This window comes from Peromyscus maniculatus, chromosome 12, assembly GCF_049852395.1.
Source record: "Peromyscus maniculatus bairdii isolate BWxNUB_F1_BW_parent chromosome 12, HU_Pman_BW_mat_3.1, whole genome shotgun sequence".
NCBI classification, from domain to species: domain Eukaryota; kingdom Metazoa; phylum Chordata; class Mammalia; order Rodentia; family Cricetidae; genus Peromyscus; species Peromyscus maniculatus.
Genome location: NC_134863.1, coordinates 9991241 through 10015438, shown reverse-complemented (window position 1 = coordinate 10015438; position 24198 = coordinate 9991241). Strand labels below are relative to the sequence as shown.

At 43.2% G+C, this 24198-nt stretch overlaps 1 protein-coding gene across 1 annotated transcript in view; it reads right to left on the bottom strand.

Annotated features, from left to right (window-relative positions):
- The window catches only part of LOC143268192 (uncharacterized), a 104002-nt gene extending 82230 nt beyond the window's left edge, over positions 1 to 21772 (bottom strand). The window contains exons 1-10 of the mRNA XM_076549335.1: positions 21635 to 21772; positions 19329 to 19399; positions 16306 to 16333; positions 12653 to 12769; positions 9365 to 9435; positions 8673 to 8697; positions 7185 to 7298; positions 3897 to 3967; positions 3205 to 3229; positions 1721 to 1834 (exon numbers count right to left, since the gene is read on the bottom strand). Of these exons, the coding sequence (XP_076405450.1) occupies positions 1721 to 1834; positions 3205 to 3229; positions 3897 to 3967; positions 7185 to 7298; positions 8673 to 8697; positions 9365 to 9435; positions 12653 to 12769; positions 16306 to 16333; positions 19329 to 19399; positions 21635 to 21656 (658 nt within the window). The 5' untranslated portion in view covers positions 21657 to 21772. The remainder of the gene's footprint in view (positions 1 to 1720; positions 1835 to 3204; positions 3230 to 3896; positions 3968 to 7184; positions 7299 to 8672; positions 8698 to 9364; positions 9436 to 12652; positions 12770 to 16305; positions 16334 to 19328; positions 19400 to 21634) is intronic.
- Between the last annotated feature and the right edge of the window lie 2426 nt (positions 21773 to 24198).

Below are 24198 nucleotides of genomic sequence, written 5' to 3'. Positions count from 1 at the left end.
CACTTAGAGAAGAGAGACTCCTTAGAGCATAATCTCATGTCCCCAGGAAAGAAGAGACAGGTCAGACCACGCCAAAGTGGGAGACTCAAGTACTGACAGCATAAGAAACAGACACACATTATGGTGCATAGAGAACTGATCCTCTCCTGTCCATACAATTTATTCTGAGAAACATGGGCAGTATTTTAGGGAAGCTCACAAACTCAGTCTCTGCATATTGGAGGCTGAGGCAAGGATGCCTCTAAGAGCACCCAGGATCATCCAGAGGGCAGATCCTTTCTCCCTATGTCATCCATTAATTTAAAGGATCAAAGAAGGATATCACCCTATAACCCTCCTTGACTCAAATTACACAGAATGCCAGTTAAAGTTAAGGAACATAGACCGCTCATGACACACATGAGGCTTCTATTTACCAGGACATCCCTAAGGTAAGAATGAGGCTAGTGTTGCTAGAGAAGCCTGCTAACTACTTAGCAGTCTGCAATGTCCTACAAGAAGGGACTAAATGGTCCACAGAGGACCTAGTAGGCACTACTACCAATGTCTCCAGGGAGCCGGGAAAAGGATCTGCTCATTCCTTACCACCAGGACCATTTTGTAAGTACTTCAAATGTATATTTGAATGCCCAGGAGTAGGTTGTCCCTCACCAGAGACTGGCTTTATCATAGATTGAAACCCCAAACTGATCACCACTGTTTATGGGCATGGTGATGGCAAATCTCAGGAGTCAACTGATAGGTCAGGGCTCTGGTGATGCCTCTATGGCATTATCTTGACAAGGTTAACTGAGGTAGCAAATGGTTCAGCTGTTAGTACATTACTCCTGGACTGAGATCCATGACTGTAGAAGGAGAAGGTGAGCTGAGCATAAAGAAACACTCCTTTTCTCTATTTCTGTTGCACTGGACCTCTGCCTCAGGCTCCTGTATCTATGGTTGCTCAGCAAATATGCACACCATACTCATGGTATCATGGGAAAACAAGCACTCCTTCTTTGGCATGTTTGGGTCATAGTATTTTATCACACAAACTGGGAAAGAACCTTATGCACAAATTCCATGGAGAGCTACTAAGTACAATGACAGGCTTGGACACTTGGTAGTGGTAAATGGGGATAAGCGCTAAGTGTTGAAAGACTGCCTTCAAATGACAGAGATGAACCCAAGAATATTACCCCTGACAAGGCTACCATGATGCCTTTGAAAAGGAAGAACACAGAAACCTCCTTCCATGACCTTGCCTCTGTTCTTTCCCATAAGCATAGGGTGTGACACACTACTCCAGAGACCCACTCCCCTTTGGTCAGACTAGAAATGCTGTTATCTGTTTCAAATTTTGTGCTCACTCTTGACAATTTTGACAATGACCATGCCAATCTTGAGCTTGTTTACATTCAGTTCATCTACATCACCGGTATGTGGGAGAAAGTAACAGAGAGGTTGCCTCACCTGTTCCTGCCTACACCAGGTGAAGGGACAGTGACAGAGACAAGATTGAGTTCACCTTTCCTCTGTTTCTTGTTACTCAATGTTTGCAAAAGGTGAATTTACATTACATTCTTAAATCGTGTGGTTGAATTTCAGCTGAGGAACTATGCAAGTCAACATTATCTACACAGGAAACTATGGTAATATCATCACCTTTCCCTCCTATCATACAATGATGATCCACAACTACCATATGTCACCCAATGAGATTAGTGCATTTCAACAGTACCTTCTCTTTCAGTAGATGGTACATGGCCGGAAGTGTCTGCCTGGACTTCCGGTACTTCAGCATCCTTGGGGGAAATCTTCCCTTTCCCAAAGAGTCTTCTTTTAATTCTGGAAACTGGCATGCATTAACAGTAGAGACAGTTATGTCAGTTTCATGGCAGAAAATAGAGGAAACCAGTCTGTTTTAGTACACTCCATGGCATGCCCATTCTCCAGGCACCATCATCAGAGTCACAGTGGTGTTTCAGGAGCATCACTGAGTGCACTGCACACTCCAGCATGCACCGCATTGGTGGTGTAGGCAAGTCCTAAATTCATGGCAGTGTGACAGTGTGTGTGTTTCCTTGCTGAATACATGTACCTAATGAGTGCTCACCTTCAAATCACAGGCACTGACCAACCCTGAGAGGAAAAACACATGGAGCAGAGTGTACCCAACCTTTAAAGATGTATTCCCACTGGATATGGAGTGCACTGCTTTCATAACAGTTCTCTGTAGGCAGAGGAGGTGAAGCTCTGTGATTTCTAGGCCAGTATGGTACATAAGTAGGTAGTTCCAGTATAGATAAGGACAAACTGTGAGTCCCTGAAACCCGCCCCCAAAAGCAATATATTCTCAGAGAATGAGGTAGAACACATCAACCTCCAGGTGGTGACTGCAGTTCTCAGTGCACATGTACTTAAATTGTGTTCCTCTTTGGGCCTATGCTTCTGTTGTCTACTCTGTTCATGCTATTCTCCAGATCCCAGAGAAACCCATTTTAGAAATATCCATCCTACTCCTCTGTATATTTTATTTAATTGTGAGACTCTGTCATCTTAAAAGGAGCACTGTGCTCCTCTACCATTCAAAGCAGTGACTGTTGCATGCGGAGTGACATTTCCTAGGACTTCCAACCACCACAGCCGTCACTGCAGTGTTTGGGATCCCGATCGATCTGCCTTACTGCAGACAGATGTAAGAGGACAGAGCTCTCCACGGGGATTACTGTGCCCTTGATGAGGTAAGAAGTGGCTCTTAAGATGCACAGCTAAGGAGCCTCATCACTACCTCTTGAGTTCTAGTTAACTCATTTATGAAGGAACACAAGCATGTAACTGACCCTGCATATCTGAGATGAGGTTTGAATACATTTTTGTAGTTACCTTGTATTCTGATTTTCAATGTACACATCTGTAACTGGAAATTGGGTTGTGAAAAAGGCATCCTACTTTTGGGGGGAAAACAGATTTAAACAAGAATCGAAGTACAATACCCTCAAATAACAAAGGATTACTATTGAACACAAGAACCATAGAAATATCCATGATTACTTACTTGCTGTGGCCCTTGCCTTTAAAAGAAACTAAGAAAAAAAATTTAACACAACAATTCTCAAATCATTAATATGTTACATCACAGTGGTGTATCACACAAAATACAACCAGTGTTTTCACAATTCCTACCTCAGGTGTGTCTTAGGAAAATGATCCCACAATACATACCACATCTATGTTTTTTGGTCTTCGCCTGCAATCAATAGGAAAGAAAATATTTAATGTCATGATCATGCTGAGCAATGTCTACAAAGCTGTTTTGCCCACTAACATCGTGTGACTGAAATCAGGACAGAGAAGAGTAGTAACAAAGAGACTATATTAATGGGTACATTATTCGATGATGTCACAGAGATCTGGGACTCTGTCCTTTGTGATACAAACTAGTACTGGGCATACTTTTTCTTATTCAATGGCAGATCAGGTAAACCTATCTGGCCTATAGAGGGTTGCAAAACTTACATCACATACCATCTATAAAAACTTTTATGTTTCACTAAGGTATATTTTGTTTCTAGACTATGGTTTACAAATAACTTGAGTATATGGTTGGAAGCTTAGTGTGTCCAGCTTGAGGATGTTCAGAGGATCTTTCAACCATGAGGACTGGTGTAAACTAGAGGCCCCCACCTTGGTGGGATCACTCATACAGCAGGACACAAAGTTGTGCCACATTGTGATGTATGCTGTCTTGATCAGGACCAAGTTGGTACAGTTCCATTCCCTCCTCTTCCTAAATAAGCTCTCTAATATCCGTGATGACTCAGATCAGTTTAATGAATGAAATGTGATACCCACTGAAGCACAAGGGGACCACCGAAGTAACCTTTCTACCTCAGAGAAAGGAAAGGCCCTCTTACCCTCACAGTCTTCACTGGTCGGTGTTGCTCGTAGTGGGGTGAGGCCGCACTGGTGGTAGGTTCAGGGGACACTAGGGGAAAGGAAGCGACTCTCAGCTCACAGGACTTAGTATTATTACAGGGCATCTTTGCTTGATGTGGATAAAACTGCATGGATTTAGTACATGGGTCTAAATATCATCAGACTTTTCTGTCCCCTCAGCAACACCTAAACATTCAGCAGTTGTTTTTGAAATAATTGCGTCCGAGGCTTTATAGTATTTACAAATGCTTGGCCGGTAGCTTAGGCTTATTAATAACTTGATCTTTCACTTATATTAACCCATATCTTATCTATAGTTAGCCACGTGGTGTGGTACCTTTTATCCCTACAGTATTCTCATCTTGCTTCCTCTGGGTCTCGCTGGGGACTCCTGACTCTGCCCTTCCTCTTCCCTGCATTCTCAGTTTGGTCGCCCTGCCTGGCTACTGGCCAATTAGCCTTTTATTAAATCAATTCAAGTGACAAATCTTTACAGTGTACAAGAGGATTCTTCCATGGCAACTAAATCTAATGGAAAATATGGTTGGGTTGTCGCTGGACTGTCTTCCCGGAAGACAAATTAAGGCCCCGTACAGGTCTGGAGAGAAATGAGGAACAGATATATTTTCCTTTCTAGGAAATCTGAATCTTAAGCAGTGTGAAAGAATAGTTGTATCATGTAAGGATTAAATAAATCTTTCAAAAAATTTCTTTTTACATTTATTATATTTGGGATGCTCAACAGCTGGCAGTGCATCCAGCAGAAGTGACCCTTCTGCACCTGGTTCTCTCAGTCAACCATGAAGGTTCCAGGCTCAAATTATTGATCTCAGTCTTTACCACATGTGCTTTTACTGCTACACACTCAAGAACCACAGAAAACTAACCTTATGATAAAAATCACAGAGTTCAATCAGTCTCTGAGATGATTTGAACACAGGATAGCTGCTACTCTCATCAACCTCAGCTGGCCATCAGGAGACTTTTATCTATATACATGTAATAAAGGTCTGATCCACACCCTTTCTAGAGAGTCAACTGACTTTCCAGACATATTTTTCTGAAAAAGGTTCTTTTCTGTTCTCTCCACTGATCTTTTCAATCTCATGAGCTTTGTGAGACAATAAATGATTACAGAAAGACCTGGAACACCCAGGACAAGATGAGAACATGTGTGGGAATTAGTCCACATTGCCTGGACAACGTGTTCCAGTACACAAAATAACCAATAAAGTAACTGGAAAAATGGACCACATAGGCCTCCAAGGTTTTCCAGACCAAGAAACATGGCAATAATGAAAGGGAAGTGGCTGGAGCGAGGGAGAGGGTGGCAAGAGGTAACAAGAACGGAGATGAAAGTCGGGGGGGCTAGAGGAGAATCTTGTCTCTCTGTCACACACAGGTCAGAAGAGGACAGTATGCATTGAACCTACAGATATAGTGCACAATAGGAAGTTAAAAAAAAAAACTGCAGACTGAGAGAATCCAAGGGACGCAGACATAGTTCTGATGGGCCTGGGCTGTGAGCCTACTGAAGTAGAAATAGTAAAGCCACGTATAGAAGAGAGACTCCTTAGAGCATAAACTCATGTCCCCAGGAAAGAAGAGACAGGTCAGACATGCCAAGAGTGAGAGACTCGAGTAGTGACAGCACAGGGGACAGGCACCTCCTGCAGGTGTCTGGAGAGCTGACCCCCTCGGGTGTATAACCTGTATTATGAGGAACATGGGCAATATTTTAGGAAAACTCACAAACACAGTCTCTGCATATTGGAGGCTGAAGCAAGGATGTCTCTAAAAGCACCAAAGATCAACCAAAGGGCAGACCCTTTCTCATCCATTAAGTCAAAGGTTCCATGATAGATATCAGCCTGAAATCTCCCTTGACTGAAATCACCTAGCATGGCACTTAAAGTCAAGGAACATAGACTGGTAAAAGCTAAAGACATATATGAGGTCTTTACTTGTCAGGACATTGCCAGTGTTGCAATGAGGCCGTACAACAGAAGCCTGCTAGCTATTTAGCTGTCTAATCTTTGGTTGTCCTTTGAAGATGGACTAAATGATCAACAGAAGACCAAGAAAGCACTACTACAAATGTCCCAGGGGACCCAGGGACAGGATCTGCTCATTCAGTATCACCAGGACCACTTGGTAAGAAATTTATACACACATTTGAATGCACAGGGGCAAGTTGTCTCTCACCAGAGAGACTGGCTTTATCATAGACTGGAACCCCAAACTGTTTGTGGGCATTATGATGGCAAATCTCAGGAGTCAACTGATAGGTCAGGGCTCTGGTGATGCCTCTATGGCATTATCTTGACAAGGTTAACTGAGGTAGCAAATGGTTCAGCTGTTAGTACATTACTCCTGGACTGAGATCCATGACTGTAGAAGGAGAAGGTGAGTTGAGCATAAAGAAACACTCCTTTTCTCTATTTCTGTTGCACTGGACCTCTGCCTCAGGCTCCTGTATCTATGGTTGCTCAGCAAATATGCACACCATACTCATGGTATCATGGGAAAACAAGCACTCCTTCTTTGGCATGTTTGGGTCATAGTATTTTATCACACAAACTGGGAAAGAACCTTATGCACAAATTCCATGGAGAGCTACTAAGTACAATGACAGGCTTGGACACTTGGTAGTGGTAAATGGGGATAAGCGCTAAGTGTTGAAAGACTGCCTTCAAATGACAGAGATGAACCCAAGAATATTACCCCTGACAAGGCTACCATGATGCCTTTGAAAAGGAAGAACACAGAAACCTCCTTCCATGACCTTGCCTCTGTTCTTTCCCATAAGCATAGGGTGTGACACACTACTCCAGAGACCCACTCCCCTTTGGTCAGACTAGAAATGCTGTTATCTGTTTCAAATTTTGTGCTCACTCTTGACAATTTTGACAATGACCATGCCAATCTTGAGCTTGTTTACATTCAGTTCATCTACATCACCGGTATGTGGGAGAAAGTAACAGAGAGGTTGCCTCACCTGTTCCTGCCTACACCAGGTGAAGGGACAGTGACAGAGACAAGATTGAGTTCACCTTTCCTCTGTTTCTTGTTACTCAATGTTTGCAAAAGGTGAATTTACATTACATTCTTAAATCGTGTGGTTGAATTTCAGCTGAGGAACTATGCAAGTCAACATTATCTACACAGGAAACTATGGTAATATCATCACCTTTCCCTCCTATCATACAATGATGATCCACAACTACCATATGTCACCCAATGAGATTAGTGCATTTCAACAGTACCTTCTCTTTCAGTAGATGGTACATGGCCGGAAGTGTCTGCCTGGACTTCCGGTACTTCAGCATCCTTGGGGGAAATCTTCCCTTTCCCAAAGAGTCTTCTTTTAATTCTGGAAACTGGCATGCATTAACAGTAGAGACAGTTATGTCAGTTTCATGGCAGAAAATAGAGGAAACCAGTCTGTTTTAGTACACTCCATGGCATGCCCATTCTCCAGGCACCATCATCAGAGTCACAGTGGTGTTTCAGGAGCATCACTGAGTGCACTGCACACTCCAGCATGCACCGCATTGGTGGTGTAGGCAAGTCCTAAATTCATGGCAGTGTGACAGTGTGTGTGTTTCCTTGCTGAATACATGTACCTAATGAGTGCTCACCTTCAAATCACAGGCACTGACCAACCCTGAGAGGAAAAACACATGGAGCAGAGTGTACCCAACCTTTAAAGATGTATTCCCACTGGATATGGAGTGCACTGCTTTCATAACAGTTCTCTGTAGGCAGAGGAGGTGAAGCTCTGTGATTTCTAGGCCAGTATGGTACATAAGTAGGTAGTTCCAGTATAGATAAGGACAAACTGTGAGTCCCTGAAACCCGCCCCCAAAAGCAATATATTCTCAGAGAATGAGGTAGAACACATCAACCTCCAGGTGGTGACTGCAGTTCTCAGTGCACATGTACTTAAACTGTGTTCCTCTTTGGGCCTATGCTTCTGTTGTCTACTCTGTTCATGCTATTCTCCAGATCCCAGAGAAACCCATTTTAGAAATATCCATCCTACTCCTCTGTATATTTTATTTAATTGTGAGACTCTGTCATCTTAAAAGGAGCACTGTGCTCCTCTACCATTCAAAGCAGTGACTGTCTGTTGCATGCTGAGTGACATTTCCTAGGACTTCCAACCACCACAGCCGTCACTGCAGTGTTTGGGATCCCGATCGATCTGCCTTACTGCAGACAGATGTAAGAGGACAGAGCTCTCCACGGGGATTACTGTGCCCTTGATGAGGTAAGAAGTGGCTCTTAAGATGCACAGCTAAGGAGCCTCATCACTACCTCTTGAGTTCTAGTTAACTCATTTATGAAGGAACACAAGCATGTAACTGACCCTGCATATCTGAGATGAGGTTTGAATACATTTTTGTAGTTACCTTGTATTCTGATTTTCAATGTACACATCTGTAACTGGAAATTGGGTTGTGAAAAAGGCATCCTACTTTTGGGGGGAAAACAGATTTAAACAAGAATCGAAGTACAATACCCTCAAATAACAAAGGATTACTATTGAACACAAGAACCATAGAAATATCCATGATTACTTACTTGCTGTGGCCCTTGCCTTTAAAAGAAACTAAGAAAAAAAATTTAACACAACAATTCTCAAATCATTAATATGTTACATCACAGTGGTGTATCACACAAAATACAACCAGTGTTTTCACAATTCCTACCTCAGGTGTGTCTTAGGAAAATGATCCCACAATACATACCACATCTATGTTTTTTGGTCTTCGCCTGCAATCAATAGGAAAGAAAATATTTAATGTCATGATCATGCTGAGCAATGTCTACAAAGCTGTTTTGCCCACTAACATCGTGTGACTGAAATCAGGACAGAGAAGAGTAGTAACAAAGAGACTATATTAATGGGTACATTATTCGATGATGTCACAGAGATCTGGGACTCTGTCCTTTGTGATACAAACTAGTACTGGGCATACTTTTTCTTATTCAATGGCAGATCAGGTAAACCTATCTGGCCTATAGAGGGTTGCAAAACTTACATCACATACCATCTATAAAAACTTTTATGTTTCACTAAGGTATATTTTGTTTCTAGACTATGGTTTACAAATAACTTGAGTATATGGTTGGAAGCTTAGTGTGTCCAGCTTGAGGATGTTCAGAGGATCTTTCAACCATGAGGACTGGTGTAAACTAGAGGCCCCCACCTTGGTGGGATCACTCATACAGCAGGACACAAAGTTGTGCCACATTGTGATGTATGCTGTCTTGATCAGGACCAAGTTGGTACAGTTCCATTCCCTCCTCTTCCTAAATAAGCTCTCTAATATCCGTGATGACTCAGATCAGTTTAATGAATGAAATGTGATACCCACTGAAGCACAAGGGGACCACCGAAGTAACCTTTCTACCTCAGAGAAAGGAAAGGCCCTCTTACCCTCACAGTCTTCACTGGTCGGTGTTGCTCGTAGTGGGGTGAGGCCGCACTGGTGGTAGGTTCAGGGGACACTAGGGGAAAGGAAGCGACTCTCAGCTCACAGGACTTAGTATTATTACAGGGCATCTTTGCTTGATGTGGATAAAACTGCATGGATTTAGTACATGGGTCTAAATATCATCAGACTTTTCTGTCCCCTCAGCAACACCTAAACATTCAGCAGTTGTTTTTGAAATAATTGCGTCCGAGGCTTTATAGTATTTACAAATGCTTGGCCGGTAGCTTAGGCTTATTAATAACTTGATCTTTCACTTATATTAACCCATATCTTATCTATAGTTAGCCACGTGGTGTGGTACCTTTTATCCCTACAGTATTCTCATCTTGCTTCCTCTGGGTCTCGCTGGGGACTCCTGACTCTGCCCTTCCTCTTCCCTGCATTCTCAGTTTGGTCACCCTGCCTGGCTACTGGCCAATTAGCCTTTTATTAAATCAATTCAAGTGACAAATCTTTACAGTGTACAAGAGGATTCTTCCATGGCAACTAAATCTAATGGAAAATATGGTTGGGTTGTCGCTGGACTGTCTTCCCGGAAGACAAATTAAGGCCCCGTACAGGTCTGGAGAGAAATGAGGAACAGATATATTTTCCTTTCTAGGAAATCTGAATCTTAAGCAGTGTGAAAGAATAGTTGTATCATGTAAGGATTAAATAAATCTTTCAAAAAATTTCTTTTTACATTTATTATATTTGGGATGCTCAACAGCTGGCAGTGCATCCAGCAGAAGTGACCCTTCTGCACCTGGTTCTCTCAGTCAACCATGAAGGTTCCAGGCTCAAATTATTGATCTCAGTCTTTACCACATGTGCTTTTACTGCTACACACTCAAGAACCACAGAAAACTAACCTTATGATAAAAATCACAGAGTTCAATCAGTCTCTGAGATGATTTGAACACAGGATAGCTGCTACTCTCATCAACCTCAGCTGGCCATCAGGAGACTTTTATCTATATACATGTAATAAAGGTCTGATCCACACCCTTTCTAGAGAGTCAACTGACTTTCCAGACATATTTTTCTGAAAAAGGTTCTTTTCTGTTCTCTCCACTGATCTTTTCAATCTCATGAGCTTTGTGAGACAATAAATGATTACAGAAAGACCTGGAACACCCAGGACAAGATGAGAACATGTGTGGGAATTAGTCCACATTGCCTGGACAACGTGTTCCAGTACACAAAATAACCAATAAAGTAACTGGAAAAATGGACCACATAGGCCTCCAAGGTTTTCCAGACCAAGAAACATGGCAATAATGAAAGGGAAGTGGCTGGAGCGAGGGAGAGGGTGGCAAGAGGTAACAAGAACGGAGATGAAAGTCGGGGGGGCTAGAGGAGAATCTTGTCTCTCTGTCACACACAGGTCAGAAGAGGACAGTATGCATTGAACCTACAGATATAGTGCACAATAGGAAGTTAAAAAAAAAAACTGCAGACTGAGAGAATCCAAGGGACGCAGACATAGTTCTGATGGGCCTGGGCTGTGAGCCTACTGAAGTAGAAATAGTAAAGCCACGTATAGAAGAGAGACTCCTTAGAGCATAAACTCATGTCCCCAGGAAAGAAGAGACAGGTCAGACATGCCAAGAGTGAGAGACTCGAGTAGTGACAGCACAGGGGACAGGCACCTCCTGCAGGTGTCTGGAGAGCTGACCCCCTCGGGTGTATAACCTGTATTATGAGGAACATGGGCAATATTTTAGGAAAACTCACAAACACAGTCTCTGCATATTGGAGGCTGAAGCAAGGATGTCTCTAAAAGCACCAAAGATCAACCAAAGGGCAGACCCTTTCTCATCCATTAAGTCAAAGGTTCCATGATAGATATCAGCCTGAAATCTCCCTTGACTGAAATCACCTAGCATGGCACTTAAAGTCAAGGAACATAGACTGGTAAAAGCTAAAGACATATATGAGGTCTTTACTTGTCAGGACATTGCCAGTGTTGCAATGAGGCCGTACAACAGAAGCCTGCTAGCTATTTAGCTGTCTAATCTTTGGTTGTCCTTTGAAGATGGACTAAATGATCAACAGAAGACCAAGAAAGCACTACTACAAATGTCCCAGGGGACCCAGGGACAGGATCTGCTCATTCAGTATCACCAGGACCACTTGGTAAGAAATTTATACACACATTTGAATGCACAGGGGCAAGTTGTCTCTCACCAGAGAGACTGGCTTTATCATAGACTGGAACCCCAAACTGTTTGTGGGCATTATGATGGCAAATCTCAGGAGTCAACTGATAGGTCAGGGCTCTGGTGATGCCTCTATGGCATTATCTTGACAAGGTTAACTGAGGTAGCAAATGGTTCAGCTGTTAGTACATTACTCCTGGACTGAGATCCATGACTGTAGAAGGAGAAGGTGAGTTGAGCATAAAGAAACACTCCTTTTCTCTATTTCTGTTGCACTGGACCTCTGCCTCAGGCTCCTGTATCTATGGTTGCTCAGCAAATATGCACACCATACTCATGGTATCATGGGAAAACAAGCACTCCTTCTTTGGCATGTTTGGGTCATAGTATTTTATCACACAAACTGGGAAAGAACCTTATGCACAAATTCCATGGAGAGCTACTAAGTACAATGACAGGCTTGGACACTTGGTAGTGGTAAATGGGGATAAGCGCTAAGTGTTGAAAGACTGCCTTCAAATGACAGAGATGAACCCAAGAATATTACCCCTGACAAGGCTACCATGATGCCTTTGAAAAGGAAGAACACAGAAACCTCCTTCCATGACCTTGCCTCTGTTCTTTCCCATAAGCATAGGGTGTGACACACTACTCCAGAGACCCACTCCCCTTTGGTCAGACTAGAAATGCTGTTATCTGTTTCAAATTTTGTGCTCACTCTTGACAATTTTGACAATGACCATGCCAATCTTGAGCTTGTTTACATTCAGTTCATCTACATCACCGGTATGTGGGAGAAAGTAACAGAGAGGTTGCCTCACCTGTTCCTGCCTACACCAGGTGAAGGGACAGTGACGGAGACAAGATTGAGTTCACCTTTCCTCTGTTTCTTGTTACTCAATGTTTGCAAAAGGTGAATTTACATTACATTCTTAAATCGTGTGGTTGAATTTCAGCTGAGGAACTATGCAAGTCAACATTATCTACACAGGAAACTATGGTAATATCATCACCTTTCCCTCCTATCATACAATGATGATCCACAACTACCATATGTCATCCAATGAGATTAATGCATTTCAACAGTACCTTCGCTTTCAGTAGATGGTACATGGCCAGAAGTGTCTGCCTGGACTTTCGGTATTTCAGTCTTCTCAGGAGCAACCATGTGCTGCTGTTGATGGTTCTTTTCCAATAGATTGTATTCTGGGAATGCATTAACAGCAGAGACAGTTATGTCAGTTCCATGGCAGAAAATAGAGGAAACCAGTCTGTTTTAGTACACTCCATGGCATGCCCATTCTCCAGGCACCATCATCAGAGTCACGGTGGTGTTTCAGGAGGATCACTGAGTGCACTGCACACTCCAGCATGCACTGCATTGGTGGTGTAGGCAAGTCTAAATTCATGTCAATGTGGTGTTGTTAAAAGAAGAGCAACATGACTGTGTTAAGTTTGCTTTTACCTGATAAACAGTGTCCATGTCTGTCTTGGAGTTCCATAAATATGGTAAACTTTATAAACTCCCTCCTTTCTGAGTAGTGTTTATTAGGGTGCTATATACTGTGAAACTTCTCAGTGCAAAACATATGAATAAACATACATACATACATATATATATATCCATCCACATACACACACATGCATGCATACATGCATGTACACACACACACACACACACACACACACACACACAGCTTGACCTCAAATAAATGTACATATACTACCGAATTACTCTGTGGTATTTGTTATTGTCAGAACAGTCAGCTACATTTGAGTGAATCCAGGTAGCATGAGGTTGTGTTGGTTACTCATGCAACCAATGGTAAAGAATGTATTTATTTTCACTGTTTACCTTCACTGTTTACATGAGAAACTATAGAAGGGCCCTAGCTTAGCAGAAATATATGATCTTCCTCCAATATTTTCAACCTGCCTAGTGCCTATCAGTTAGTGATTCTCTAGATAGTGGACCACATTGAGAGGTAAGCAAAGCTTCCATATTTTCTAGAGATGCTCAGATTCAAAGTCACTCAGAGCCAAGTTGTCACATGATGGTTGGGATGAGTAGGAACTTCCCTTCCACTAGCCAGGCCTGGATATGTCCTCATCACGAATTGACAAGAACAGTAGCCAGGTGCATTGGTAATATAATAAACAGTGCCTGTACACGTCATTTTCTAGGTGACATCCTCATTGACCATGTGTACAGCCTTTATTAATTCTGGCTAAGATAGGGGTAATGACTACAGGAGCATCGAGAATGCACTATACCTGTTCATGCCTTTCTCACCCAAGTCCTATCTTCTCTATATTGCCGTTTAATTTTTCCAGAACAGATCTGTGTTCTAGTCTAGCCTGAAATTTCTACAGCAAAGAATGAACTTATGTCTCTCTTTCTTCCACTTCTCAAGGACAAGGACTAATAAGATTGAGACATCCTGGGCACATTTTGAGCAGAATTAGGAGTCAAACTCTGGGTTTAATTAGCAAACTGCGCGTGGTTATGCTAATCATGCACTGAGGCAACTGGGCCACAAGCTCCAGTCCATATTAGCATACTAGCTTTTCTTAATACAAACTGCCATATAACAAAGTACTGAAAATGTAAACACACTGTGCATAAAATACTTTTGAAATGATGTTACTGAGCCATATACTGTTCACTGCTGAATATATATGTGTGTGTGTGTGTGTGTGTGTGTGTGTGTGTGTGTGTGTGTGTGTGTATACACACATATATGAGTGGTCACACTGAAAACATGAGGACCAATCACCACTGAGAAGAAAACTCCTGGAGCATAATAGAGTGCACCCCATTTTTAAATATATAGTCTCACTGAGTGTGGTAGTGAACTCCTTGTATAACAGTTCTCTGAAGTCACAGGCAGGCAGAACTGTGTGATATCCAAGTCAGAAGGGTATATATGTAGCTAGTTCCAGGAGAGCCATGGATACAGTGAGATCCTGTCTCAAAAACAAAAAACAAAAAACAAAAACAAAACACTATGTTGTCCAAAAAGTCCGACATCACAGATCAACATCCAGGTGGAGACTAGAGTTCTTAGTGGACACTGTGCCTAAATTGTGTTGCTTTTTGTGTCCATACTGATATTGTTAAACACCTTAAAGTTTTTCAGGTTTTACTGGAAGGAGCCCACGAAGTCTAGCACACATCCATCCTATCTCAACGTAGTGGTAAGCAAAGAATCTGTGATCTACACCACAACATGGGCTGTTTTCTTCCACACTTGCTAAATGTGTGCAGGCAGGGTATTAAATGTAGTCGTTGCACTGCATGTGTGAAGATCCTCATAACTTATTCTGGGCATTGGTGTGTTCATCTGCTTAGGAAAACACATATCAACCCACTACATATGGCTGTGGTGAGCTTTAAACACATTGTTATAGGTAAATCATGAATACTATTTTTTTCTCAAGGAATTTACAATTTTAATATAAACCAGCTGGCTCATTTCCAGTTACATTTTTTTTTAATTTTATTTTTCTTTATTAAGAAATTTTCTACTCACTCCTCATGCTATCCACAGACCCCCCTCCTCCCTCCTCCCATCCCCAACCCTCTTTCCCAAGCCACCCCGCATCCCCCAAATCAAGGTCTCCCATGGGGAGTCAGCAGAGCCCAGCACACTGAGCCTAGGCAGGTCCAAGCCCCTTCCCACTGCACCAAGGCTGTGCAAGGTGTCACACCACAGGCACTGGATTCCCAGAAGCCTGCCCATGCACCAGGGACAGATCCCGATCCCACTGCCTGGGTGCCCCCCAAACAGTTTGAGCCAAACAACTGTCTTCCATGTCCAGAGGGCCTAGTCCAGTCCCATGGGAGCTCCACAGCCACCAATCCACAGTTCATGTGTTCCCACTACTGTGGTCCATTATCTCTGCACGTCCTCTCATCATGATCACAATGTCGCTCACCTACAGTATCTCTCCTCTCTCTCATCAATTGGATTCCCGGAGCTCAGCCTGGTGCCTGGCCGTGGGTCTCTGTATCTGCCTCCATCAGCCACTGGACAGAGGCTCTATGATGACAGCTAGGTTATTTGCTAGGCTGGTCACTAGAGTAGACCGGTCCAGGCACCCTCTGGACCACTGCCAGCAGAACAAGGTGGGGGTTAACCTTGTGGACTCCTGAGAGTCTCCCCAGCACCCTGCCTCTTCCTGTTTCCATGATGTCCTCATCTATCATGGTATCTTCCTCCCTGCCCTCCCACTCTGTCCCTGTTCCAGCTTGACCCTCCCATTTCCCTATGTTCTCATCCCCCACTCCTAAAAAAATGTATTTTGTTTACTCAATCAACATAGATGGAGTAAACAAAATACAGTTTTTAAAAAAAGTCTCCCAGAACAAGAATGGAGCCTGTGCTAGACCCTCCACAGTTGTCTTATGGCCAGCTGGCATGGGGGCTCAGGTCCTTAATATCTTTTTCACAACAGTTTTCCTGAAAATTGGGTTCAATGACATGGACATCTGTCTAGATAAAATAAGTTTAAACAGCCTGGTGCACAAAATCCCAAACTAAGGAGGTCACAGCTAGACGTAGCAACTGTAGACACATGACTATGATTTCTTACTTGAGGTATCACTTTTTTTTCTAAATCAAACTCCCAACTGTCAATTGATGAATGTGTTTTTGCTTACTGTGGTACACTAGACAAAAGACAACCAGTATTCACACAATTCACATCTAAAACATGTCTTCAGTGACTGGAATACATACCACCCCATCTGTCTTTCCCAGGTTCCATCTGCAAAACACAGTAAAGAAAACACTTTGAGACTCAGATTATGGTGAGTTCTGTTTGTACAACACTTTGGCTCACGTGTTTGCTGGGCATTATTACACCAAGGATTGCCAAGCCCTTGGGTGGAAGATTCTGGATTAGTATGTCATATGATACTGACAGAATATCTCAGGACGTCTCTTTTGTGACAAACACTAGTCTGTTTTTCACTTTTGCTGACTAGAGGCCACATCAGGTATCCCTATGTGTTTAGCCTCCACTGATGGTCAGCTAAGGTATATCACGACATGACAGAGCAACTCTATATCTGGTTAGTATGATTTGTTTGTTTGTTTGAAACAAGAATTAACCTTTATTGAGCACTTATTATGTGCCAGGACAGATTAATATCTTTTAATATTTTAAGGCAATTAAGTAAATATTGTTATTGCTACTTTATTGAGGAAGGCAATGTAGACACAGAAAGGATAAGTTTGCCAAAAGTCACAGAGCCAAGAACTCCCAGTTTTTCCAGACAGGAGGCTTGAAGCTCAGAGCTCAGGTTGTCATACCACCAGCTTCCTTTGTAGAGTCCCTCTGTGGCCCATGGGTTGGAATTCCTGGTCAGTGGCCACTCCCCCCCCCTACATGACCGAGCATGTACTGCCAAAATGATTAGTCATTCCAAGGCTTTATGGCCTATGTAATCCATGCACTGCATCAGGCAATCTATGCGCATACGTGGCATAGCTACATATGCCCTCGGGCAGGGGAATCCATAAAAAGCTAGTCACAGGGGCCGGGTGGTGGTGGTGGTGGTGGTGGTGGTGGTGGTGGTGCACACCTTTATTCCCAGCACTCGGGAGGCAGAGGCAGGCGGATCTCTGTGAGTTCAAGGCCAGCCTGGACTACCAAGTGAGTTCCAGGAAAGGTACAAAGCTACACAGAGAAACCCTGTCTCGAAAAACCAAAAAAAAAAAAAAAAACAAAAAACCCGAAAGCTAGTCACAGCCTCCTGTCCCCTTCTTCTCCTCCCCCTGTCCCCACAGATCTTCCATAGGTCCAAGCACATTCTCTTCTGTCCCTCCTTCCCTAATAAACTCTGAGAGTGGGTTTCGTGGTGCCTCGAACCTTTTCTCGCTCGGTAACAGTGCCGCTTAATGAATAACATCGTGCCGCCACATAAAAGCCAACACCACGTGCTCTTTTGCTCTCCCCAAAAACTGCCGCCGCCGCCGCCGCCTGGTTCTCCCGCGCCCGCCGCCGGGGTTTGCTTTCAAGGGCGCTAGTTCAAAGGCGGCCTCAGCTTCCCACGGGTCTCCCGGAGACTGCATATTCCCTGCCTGGTCCAGGGCGTCCGATTCGCAAGGCCACGCCTTGTGCTGATGCCTCGGGAGTCCCTCTCTCTCCCGGGCCCACAGTCCAGGATGCCAGCGGCGGCATCTTAGAAAAAAGACCTTAGCGTCCAGGAACCGGGCAGGGCGTGAGGAGTGCGAGGCCGGGGTTTTCTGACATAGCAGGGGCTGACGTGGCAGGGCTGGGGTCTCCCCATCGCCACAACAGGTTTCTCTCCGCTGCCCGCGTCCGGCTGCGCGCCTCGCAAGCAAACGCCCCGGGCTCCGCCTTTGACTTTCCCGGGCAGAGACACCCCTGCGGCCCGGTGACTCTCCCGCGCCTCCCTGCATGGCTGCCCTCTGCGCTTGCGCAGACCGTAGCTCGGGTGCCCCGGGAGGGCCGCGCCCACCCGCGCCCAGGCTTCCTGCGGTTTTTCACAAGCTGGAAGCGTGGCTGGCTGCGTGGTGCCTCTCCTCTCTCCTGGCGGCAGCTGAGCGGGGGCGAGGTTAACTTGAGGACTCCGGTCTGCACATGGTGTTGGCAGGGGCTTCCGGAAGGGGAAATACCGTTTTGTTGACCCCAGGTGGCCCCGGGGCTGGCCGGGGGCGGGGGTGTTGGAAGAGGACGTGAATTCTGACTGGAAAATGTCCCCCCTCTCTTCAAGGAGGGCCCCAAACAGGCCCCGTCCGGCCTCCTCTCGAGGCCAGGATCTTAGGGAAGGGTGTGTCCATGAGTTGGGTAGGACCCCCTTACACACGCGCGCGCGCGCGCGTACACACACACACACACACACACACACGCACGCACGCACGCACGCACGCACGCACGCACGCACCCCAGTCGAGGCCGAGGGTTTCGTGGTCCCCGAGGATAACGTGCACGCCCATGTGTTTGAGTCAGGCATACTGGTCTACACCTGTAGCTCCCGCACTTGGGTGGTAGAAATGCAGGAGACCAGCAGTGTGAGGCAAGTCTGGGTTGTATGAGACCCAGTCCTACATGCCATAGTTTTAGGATATTTAAGGTATTCAGAATTGTAATCGCCCTTATTTAAGACCTCATAGGCTTAGGATGAGTTGGTGTTTCTGTGTTGAGAAAAAAATAGCCCCATCTCTGTTGTGATTTCTAGAGTGGTACAAAAATATCTAAGTTTCCTGTATTCTACTGATTATTATGATTACTATATTACTACTATGCCCTTTTATGAGGCACTCTAATAATGTACGTGCATCCCATGACTTAGAGTTCTGAGCAACTGGACACCCTATACTGGGGCATATGAAGCTTCCACAACATTGATCTTTGGGGAACAATCAAATTTAACCTAAACCAGAGGCTCTAGAAGTCATAAAAGGGGGGGACCCTTACGTGAACATTCAAGTCTACATGGATGATATGCCTATCAACTTCCAAGTGAAATTTACATACTTTTGTCAAAAGCGGAACACCATGCTCCCAAAGACATCCTGTCCCCTTGACTCAAAATCAATACCTGACATAAGCATGTGTGGGTGTTCTATGCAATCACTAATCTGGTCAAATTCTGTTTCCCCTTCTTCCTAAATATACTATTTAACACCCATGATAACCTAACCAACTTTATTTTTCAAGTGTGAGAGCCACCAAAACCTAAGGGAAGAATCATTAAAGCAGCTTTTCACTCTTTCATAAAGAAACTGTTTACCTTTGTCAAAGAACTGGGGGACTTCTGTACATCAGTTGAAGATGGTGTTGCAACTTGATGTTCAGGTGTAACTAGAGGGACAGAAAAATAACTGTCAGTTCATGGTACCATTTACCCACCCAAGCATCTTTACTTGACATGGATAAAAGTGCATGGCATCAGTACATGTGATTAGACTTAGTTAAGCGACTACTGGACTGTTTTTCCTAATGGCAAATGTAGGCAAAGATTAAAAAAATAATAATAAACAGGGTTTTTTTTCCTGCTTTCTAGAGAATAGGAATCTAAAGCAATGTGAGAGTCTGTGTTTCAATATGTAACTACTGAATGCATGTTTTAAAAAGCTTTTATACATTTATTCAGTGTGGGAGGGAGCACATCAGAAGACAACCTTTGGTGGCCAAGTCTCTCCTTCCATTAGGTGAATTCTGGGGACAGAATCAAAACATCAGGTCTGGTGACAAGCACTGATACTTACTGAGCCATCTCACTCTCTCCATTAAAATAAATCTCACAATTAAACAACATATCACCATCAATTCCTGAGATCATTTTGAAGCCCAGAAGAACTAACAATCCCTTCAGCATATCTCACAAACATATTTCAACCTCCATCAATTGATACATTCTGATTCTGCATTCACCACAAAGAACATAGAATTTTAGCCTTGATAACATATACATTTTACTGGGGAAGTGAATTTAGTATGAGGCATATGGTGTAACTGTATTGATCCTTCATCCTTTGACATACAACAATAATTTACTGAAGAGTGGAAACCAATAATAAGCATATTGTGTCTTGTTTCTCCTTCTAGTCTTTTCTTACTATTCTATGAACCTTTGTATTCATGTGTTTTGTGGCATCCAATTTAAAACCAGCAGTGATGGGGAAGAATGATTGTCTGGATCCTGTTGATCATTCAAGTCCTTTAACACAGTTCTACATGAGAGTTGCTTCAAGGGTGATGCATACTCTAAAAACTGGGTAGATATTCTGGGTACTTATGTGTCACTCTTTCAGGGTGTATAGCTCACAAGGTCTCTGTACTTCTAAGGGCCACATTTGTATTGCCATTAGACACCAATCAAAGATCTCCCCATTTGTAATTGTCTTTAGGCCAGGGGTGAAGGTGAGTGTCCCAACCCTAAGTATCTGTGAACTGATGAGAAGTACTGGTACTTCCTTATAATGACTAGGATGAAATGTGACACTGATGTAACAATACCTGTCCTGGGCTATGTCATAAAGTAGATAGTACCTAGGACTTCTACAGACTTGCAGATATCCTGACATGTGTTTAGAGACTCAGGATAGTGGGCAATATGTCTGGGTTCACATCTTGGCTCTTCTACTTAAGCATATTCTCTCTCTCTCTCTCTCCTCTCTCTCTCTCTCTCTCTCTCTCTCTCTCTCTCTCTCTCTCTCTCTCTCCCTCCCTCCCTCTCCCTCTCTCTCCCTCTCTCCTCTCTCTCCCTCCCTCCCCTCCCCTCCCCTCCCCTCCTCTTCTCTTCTCTCTCTCTCTCTCTCTCTCTCTCTCTCTCTCTCTCTCTCTCTCTCTCTCTGTTGTGTTATTCCACCCTGGGAATTCACATAGTCAATGAAGAACATGTGTCTATGCTGTTGCTGAGTCATTTAATGAATATAACCCAAGCAGTGTCAACACTTGGGAAGGTTAGATATTGTAAAATATCCTGCTATCCAAAGTCCTGAATTTTAAATTCCCAGGTCACTGTTCTTCAATGGCATATGACTGATAGTCCTAAAGACCTACATTTCAAATTTACCAATCTCTATTGAAAAGAGGTATAGATTTTTAAATGATTCCTATGTTGACCTAAGTATACAATCAATCAAATGTCCATGCCTAAAAATAGCCAGCATTGTTCTCTAGAATATTCTAGCTACTTTACCATGGTCAGTGTATACCTGTTTAATGAAATGAACCCCAGAATTCTTGATGGATTAACATTACATATTAAAATGTCTAGTATTATAAGATCATTGAAAACATACAATCTTAATTAACAGCTCTTCACAAATATGAACATCTCTATATTTAGGTTTTGAACAATTCATGAAGACAGCTATAGCTCTGAAAGAGGTCTTCTATTCACAACCCTGGAGCAGTTCTGGGGAGCTAGCCTCTTCTGGACTGTATTTCAAAGTATTTCATAGAGAATAGAATATACATAATACATAATAAAACATAATTCTAACAACACAGAAGTTATAAATATTTAAAGATATTTTGAGAAACATTAACCAGTCTAATTGAAGTATTCAATGGCTAGTAATGTCATACCTCGACTACAGCAGTTCCCCATTATACTCTAATTCCAAAACAATATCTCTGTATCTATAAGCGTGTATATTGGAGGCAAGTCGCAATATATACTGGCACTCTGCACTGCGGTGCGAACATATCTAAGTACATGTCAGCAGCATGTCATAGAACGTTCATTGTGAACTCATCATACTGTGACACCCAACAGCTGCTATCTAGGCAAGTCAGCTCATATAAGTCCAAGACTACAGCCTGGGTTATTTTAAATGCCACTGTACTTTACTTCATGATGGCCAACTACAAAGTAAATGTTTTCCCTACACACACACACACACACACACACACACACACACACACACACACAAACACACACACAACTTGCCCTCAAGGAAATGGATGCACTACAGAATTTCTCTGTGGTGTCTATTAAATGGCAGAAGAGTGAGCAACATGAGTGAACTCAGGTAGCATGAGGTTTGTGTTGGTTACTCATGTAACTAACAGTAGAGAATGTATTTATTTTCACTGTTTACCTTCACTGTTTACCTGAGAAACTATAGAAGGGCCCTAGCTTAGCAGAAATATATGATCTTCCTCCAATATTTTCAACCTGCCTAGTGCCTATCAGTTAGTGATTCTCTGGTTAGAGGACCACACTGAGAGGTGAACAAGGCTTCCATATTTTCTAGAGATGCTCAGATTCAAAGTCACTCAGAGCCAAGTTGTCACATGATGGTTGGGATGAGTAGGAACTTCCCTTCCACTAGCCAGGCCTGGATATGTCCTCATTACGAATTGACAAGAACAGTAGCCAGGTGCATTGGTAATATAATAAACAGTGCCTGTACACGTCATTTTCTAGGTGACATCCTCATTGACCATGTGTACAGTCTTTATTAATTCTGGCTAAGATAGGGGTAATGACTACAGGAGCTATGGTGATATTTTATTTGTACTGAAGTGTGATTTTATTTGTATGTTTAAATAAAGTTGCCTGGGGGTCAGAGCTAATAGCAAGCCATAGCAGAAGCTGGGTGGTGGTGGCACACACCTTTAATCCTGATCACATGACAGGCAGATCTCTGTGTGTTCAGGAATACAGCCAGCATGGAGACACATGCCTTTAATCTCAATACCAACCATAGAGACCTAGAGGTCTGTATAGACTGGCAGTGACGAGGGGGTCATGTGGTTGGGTTTACAACCAATAAGAAGGCAGAACAGAAAGTCAATAAAAAGACAGACACACAGGAAGTAGGCCTCTTTCTGAGGGGAAGGACAGCAGCGGCAAGAAGGTTAAGAAGGTGGTTTTAAGTCTCAGCTCTTAGCTACTGCTCTGACCTCTTGGGCTTTTGACTCTGCATTTGGCTCTGTGTTTCTTATTTAATAAGACTGTTACATCTACAACAGTGCCTATACACATCATTTTCTAGGTGGCATCCTCATTGATCATCTGTACAGCCTTTATTAACTCTGGCTAAGATAGGGGTAATGACTACAGGAGCATCGAGAACGCACTATACCTGTTCATGCCTTTCTCACCAAAGTCCTATCTTCTCTATATTGCTATGCTTTCTTTTTTATTTTTTCAGAAAAGATCTCTGTAGTTTCTTTTGTTTTTTACTCTTGCTTTTTGGGGGCCCACCATCCAGCTCCTAAATAAATCACATAGAGGCATATTCTTTCTTATGAATGCCCGGCCTTAGCTTGGCTTGTTTCTAACCAGCTTTTTTAACTTAAATTATGCCATCTACCTTTGCCACTGAGCTTTTATCTTTCTCTGTTTCTATATACCTTTCTTTACTTCTTACTCCACAGCTTACTGTGTAGCTGAGTGGCTGGCCCCTGGAGTTCTCCTCTCCTTTTCTTGCTCCTTGATTTCTTCTCAGATTTCTTCTCCAATTCATTCTCTCTGCCTTCCAGCCCTGCCTATCCTTTCTCCTGCCTAGCTGTTGGACATTCAGCTCTTTATTATACCAATAAGGTGTTTTAGGGAGACAAAGTAACATAGCTTCACAGAGTTAAACAAATACAGCATAAAAGAATGCAACACATCTTTGCATCATTAAATAAATATTGCACAGCATAAACAAATGTAACACATCCCAAGCTAATAATCCACAACACATCAGGTCTTTGGTATTTCCTTCAGTCTGCAGAGATAGTCCTGCTGTCGAGTAACCATTCTGTACACTATGAAGATTTGTCACTGTGATTGGTTTAATAAAGAAGATGACTGGCCAATAGCTGAACAGGATAAGCTTAGGTAGGAGAGCCAAACTGAGAATGCTGGGAAGAGAAAGGGTGGAGTCAGAGGAGTTGCCAGCCCAATGCAGAGGGAGCAGGAGATGTAGGTAACATGCTAATAAAAGTACCGCCACATGCAGAGCATAATTGAGGTACATGGGTTAACTTAAAATGTAAGAGCTAGTTAGTAATAAGCCTGAGCTATTGGCTGACATTTATAAGTAATCTTAAGTCTCCATGTTGATTATCTGGGATCGGGGGTCAGGAGAGGAAAACTCTGCCTATAAATGGCACCCAACTTCCAGGGCCATGTTCCTCCACATAAAGCCTGAGCG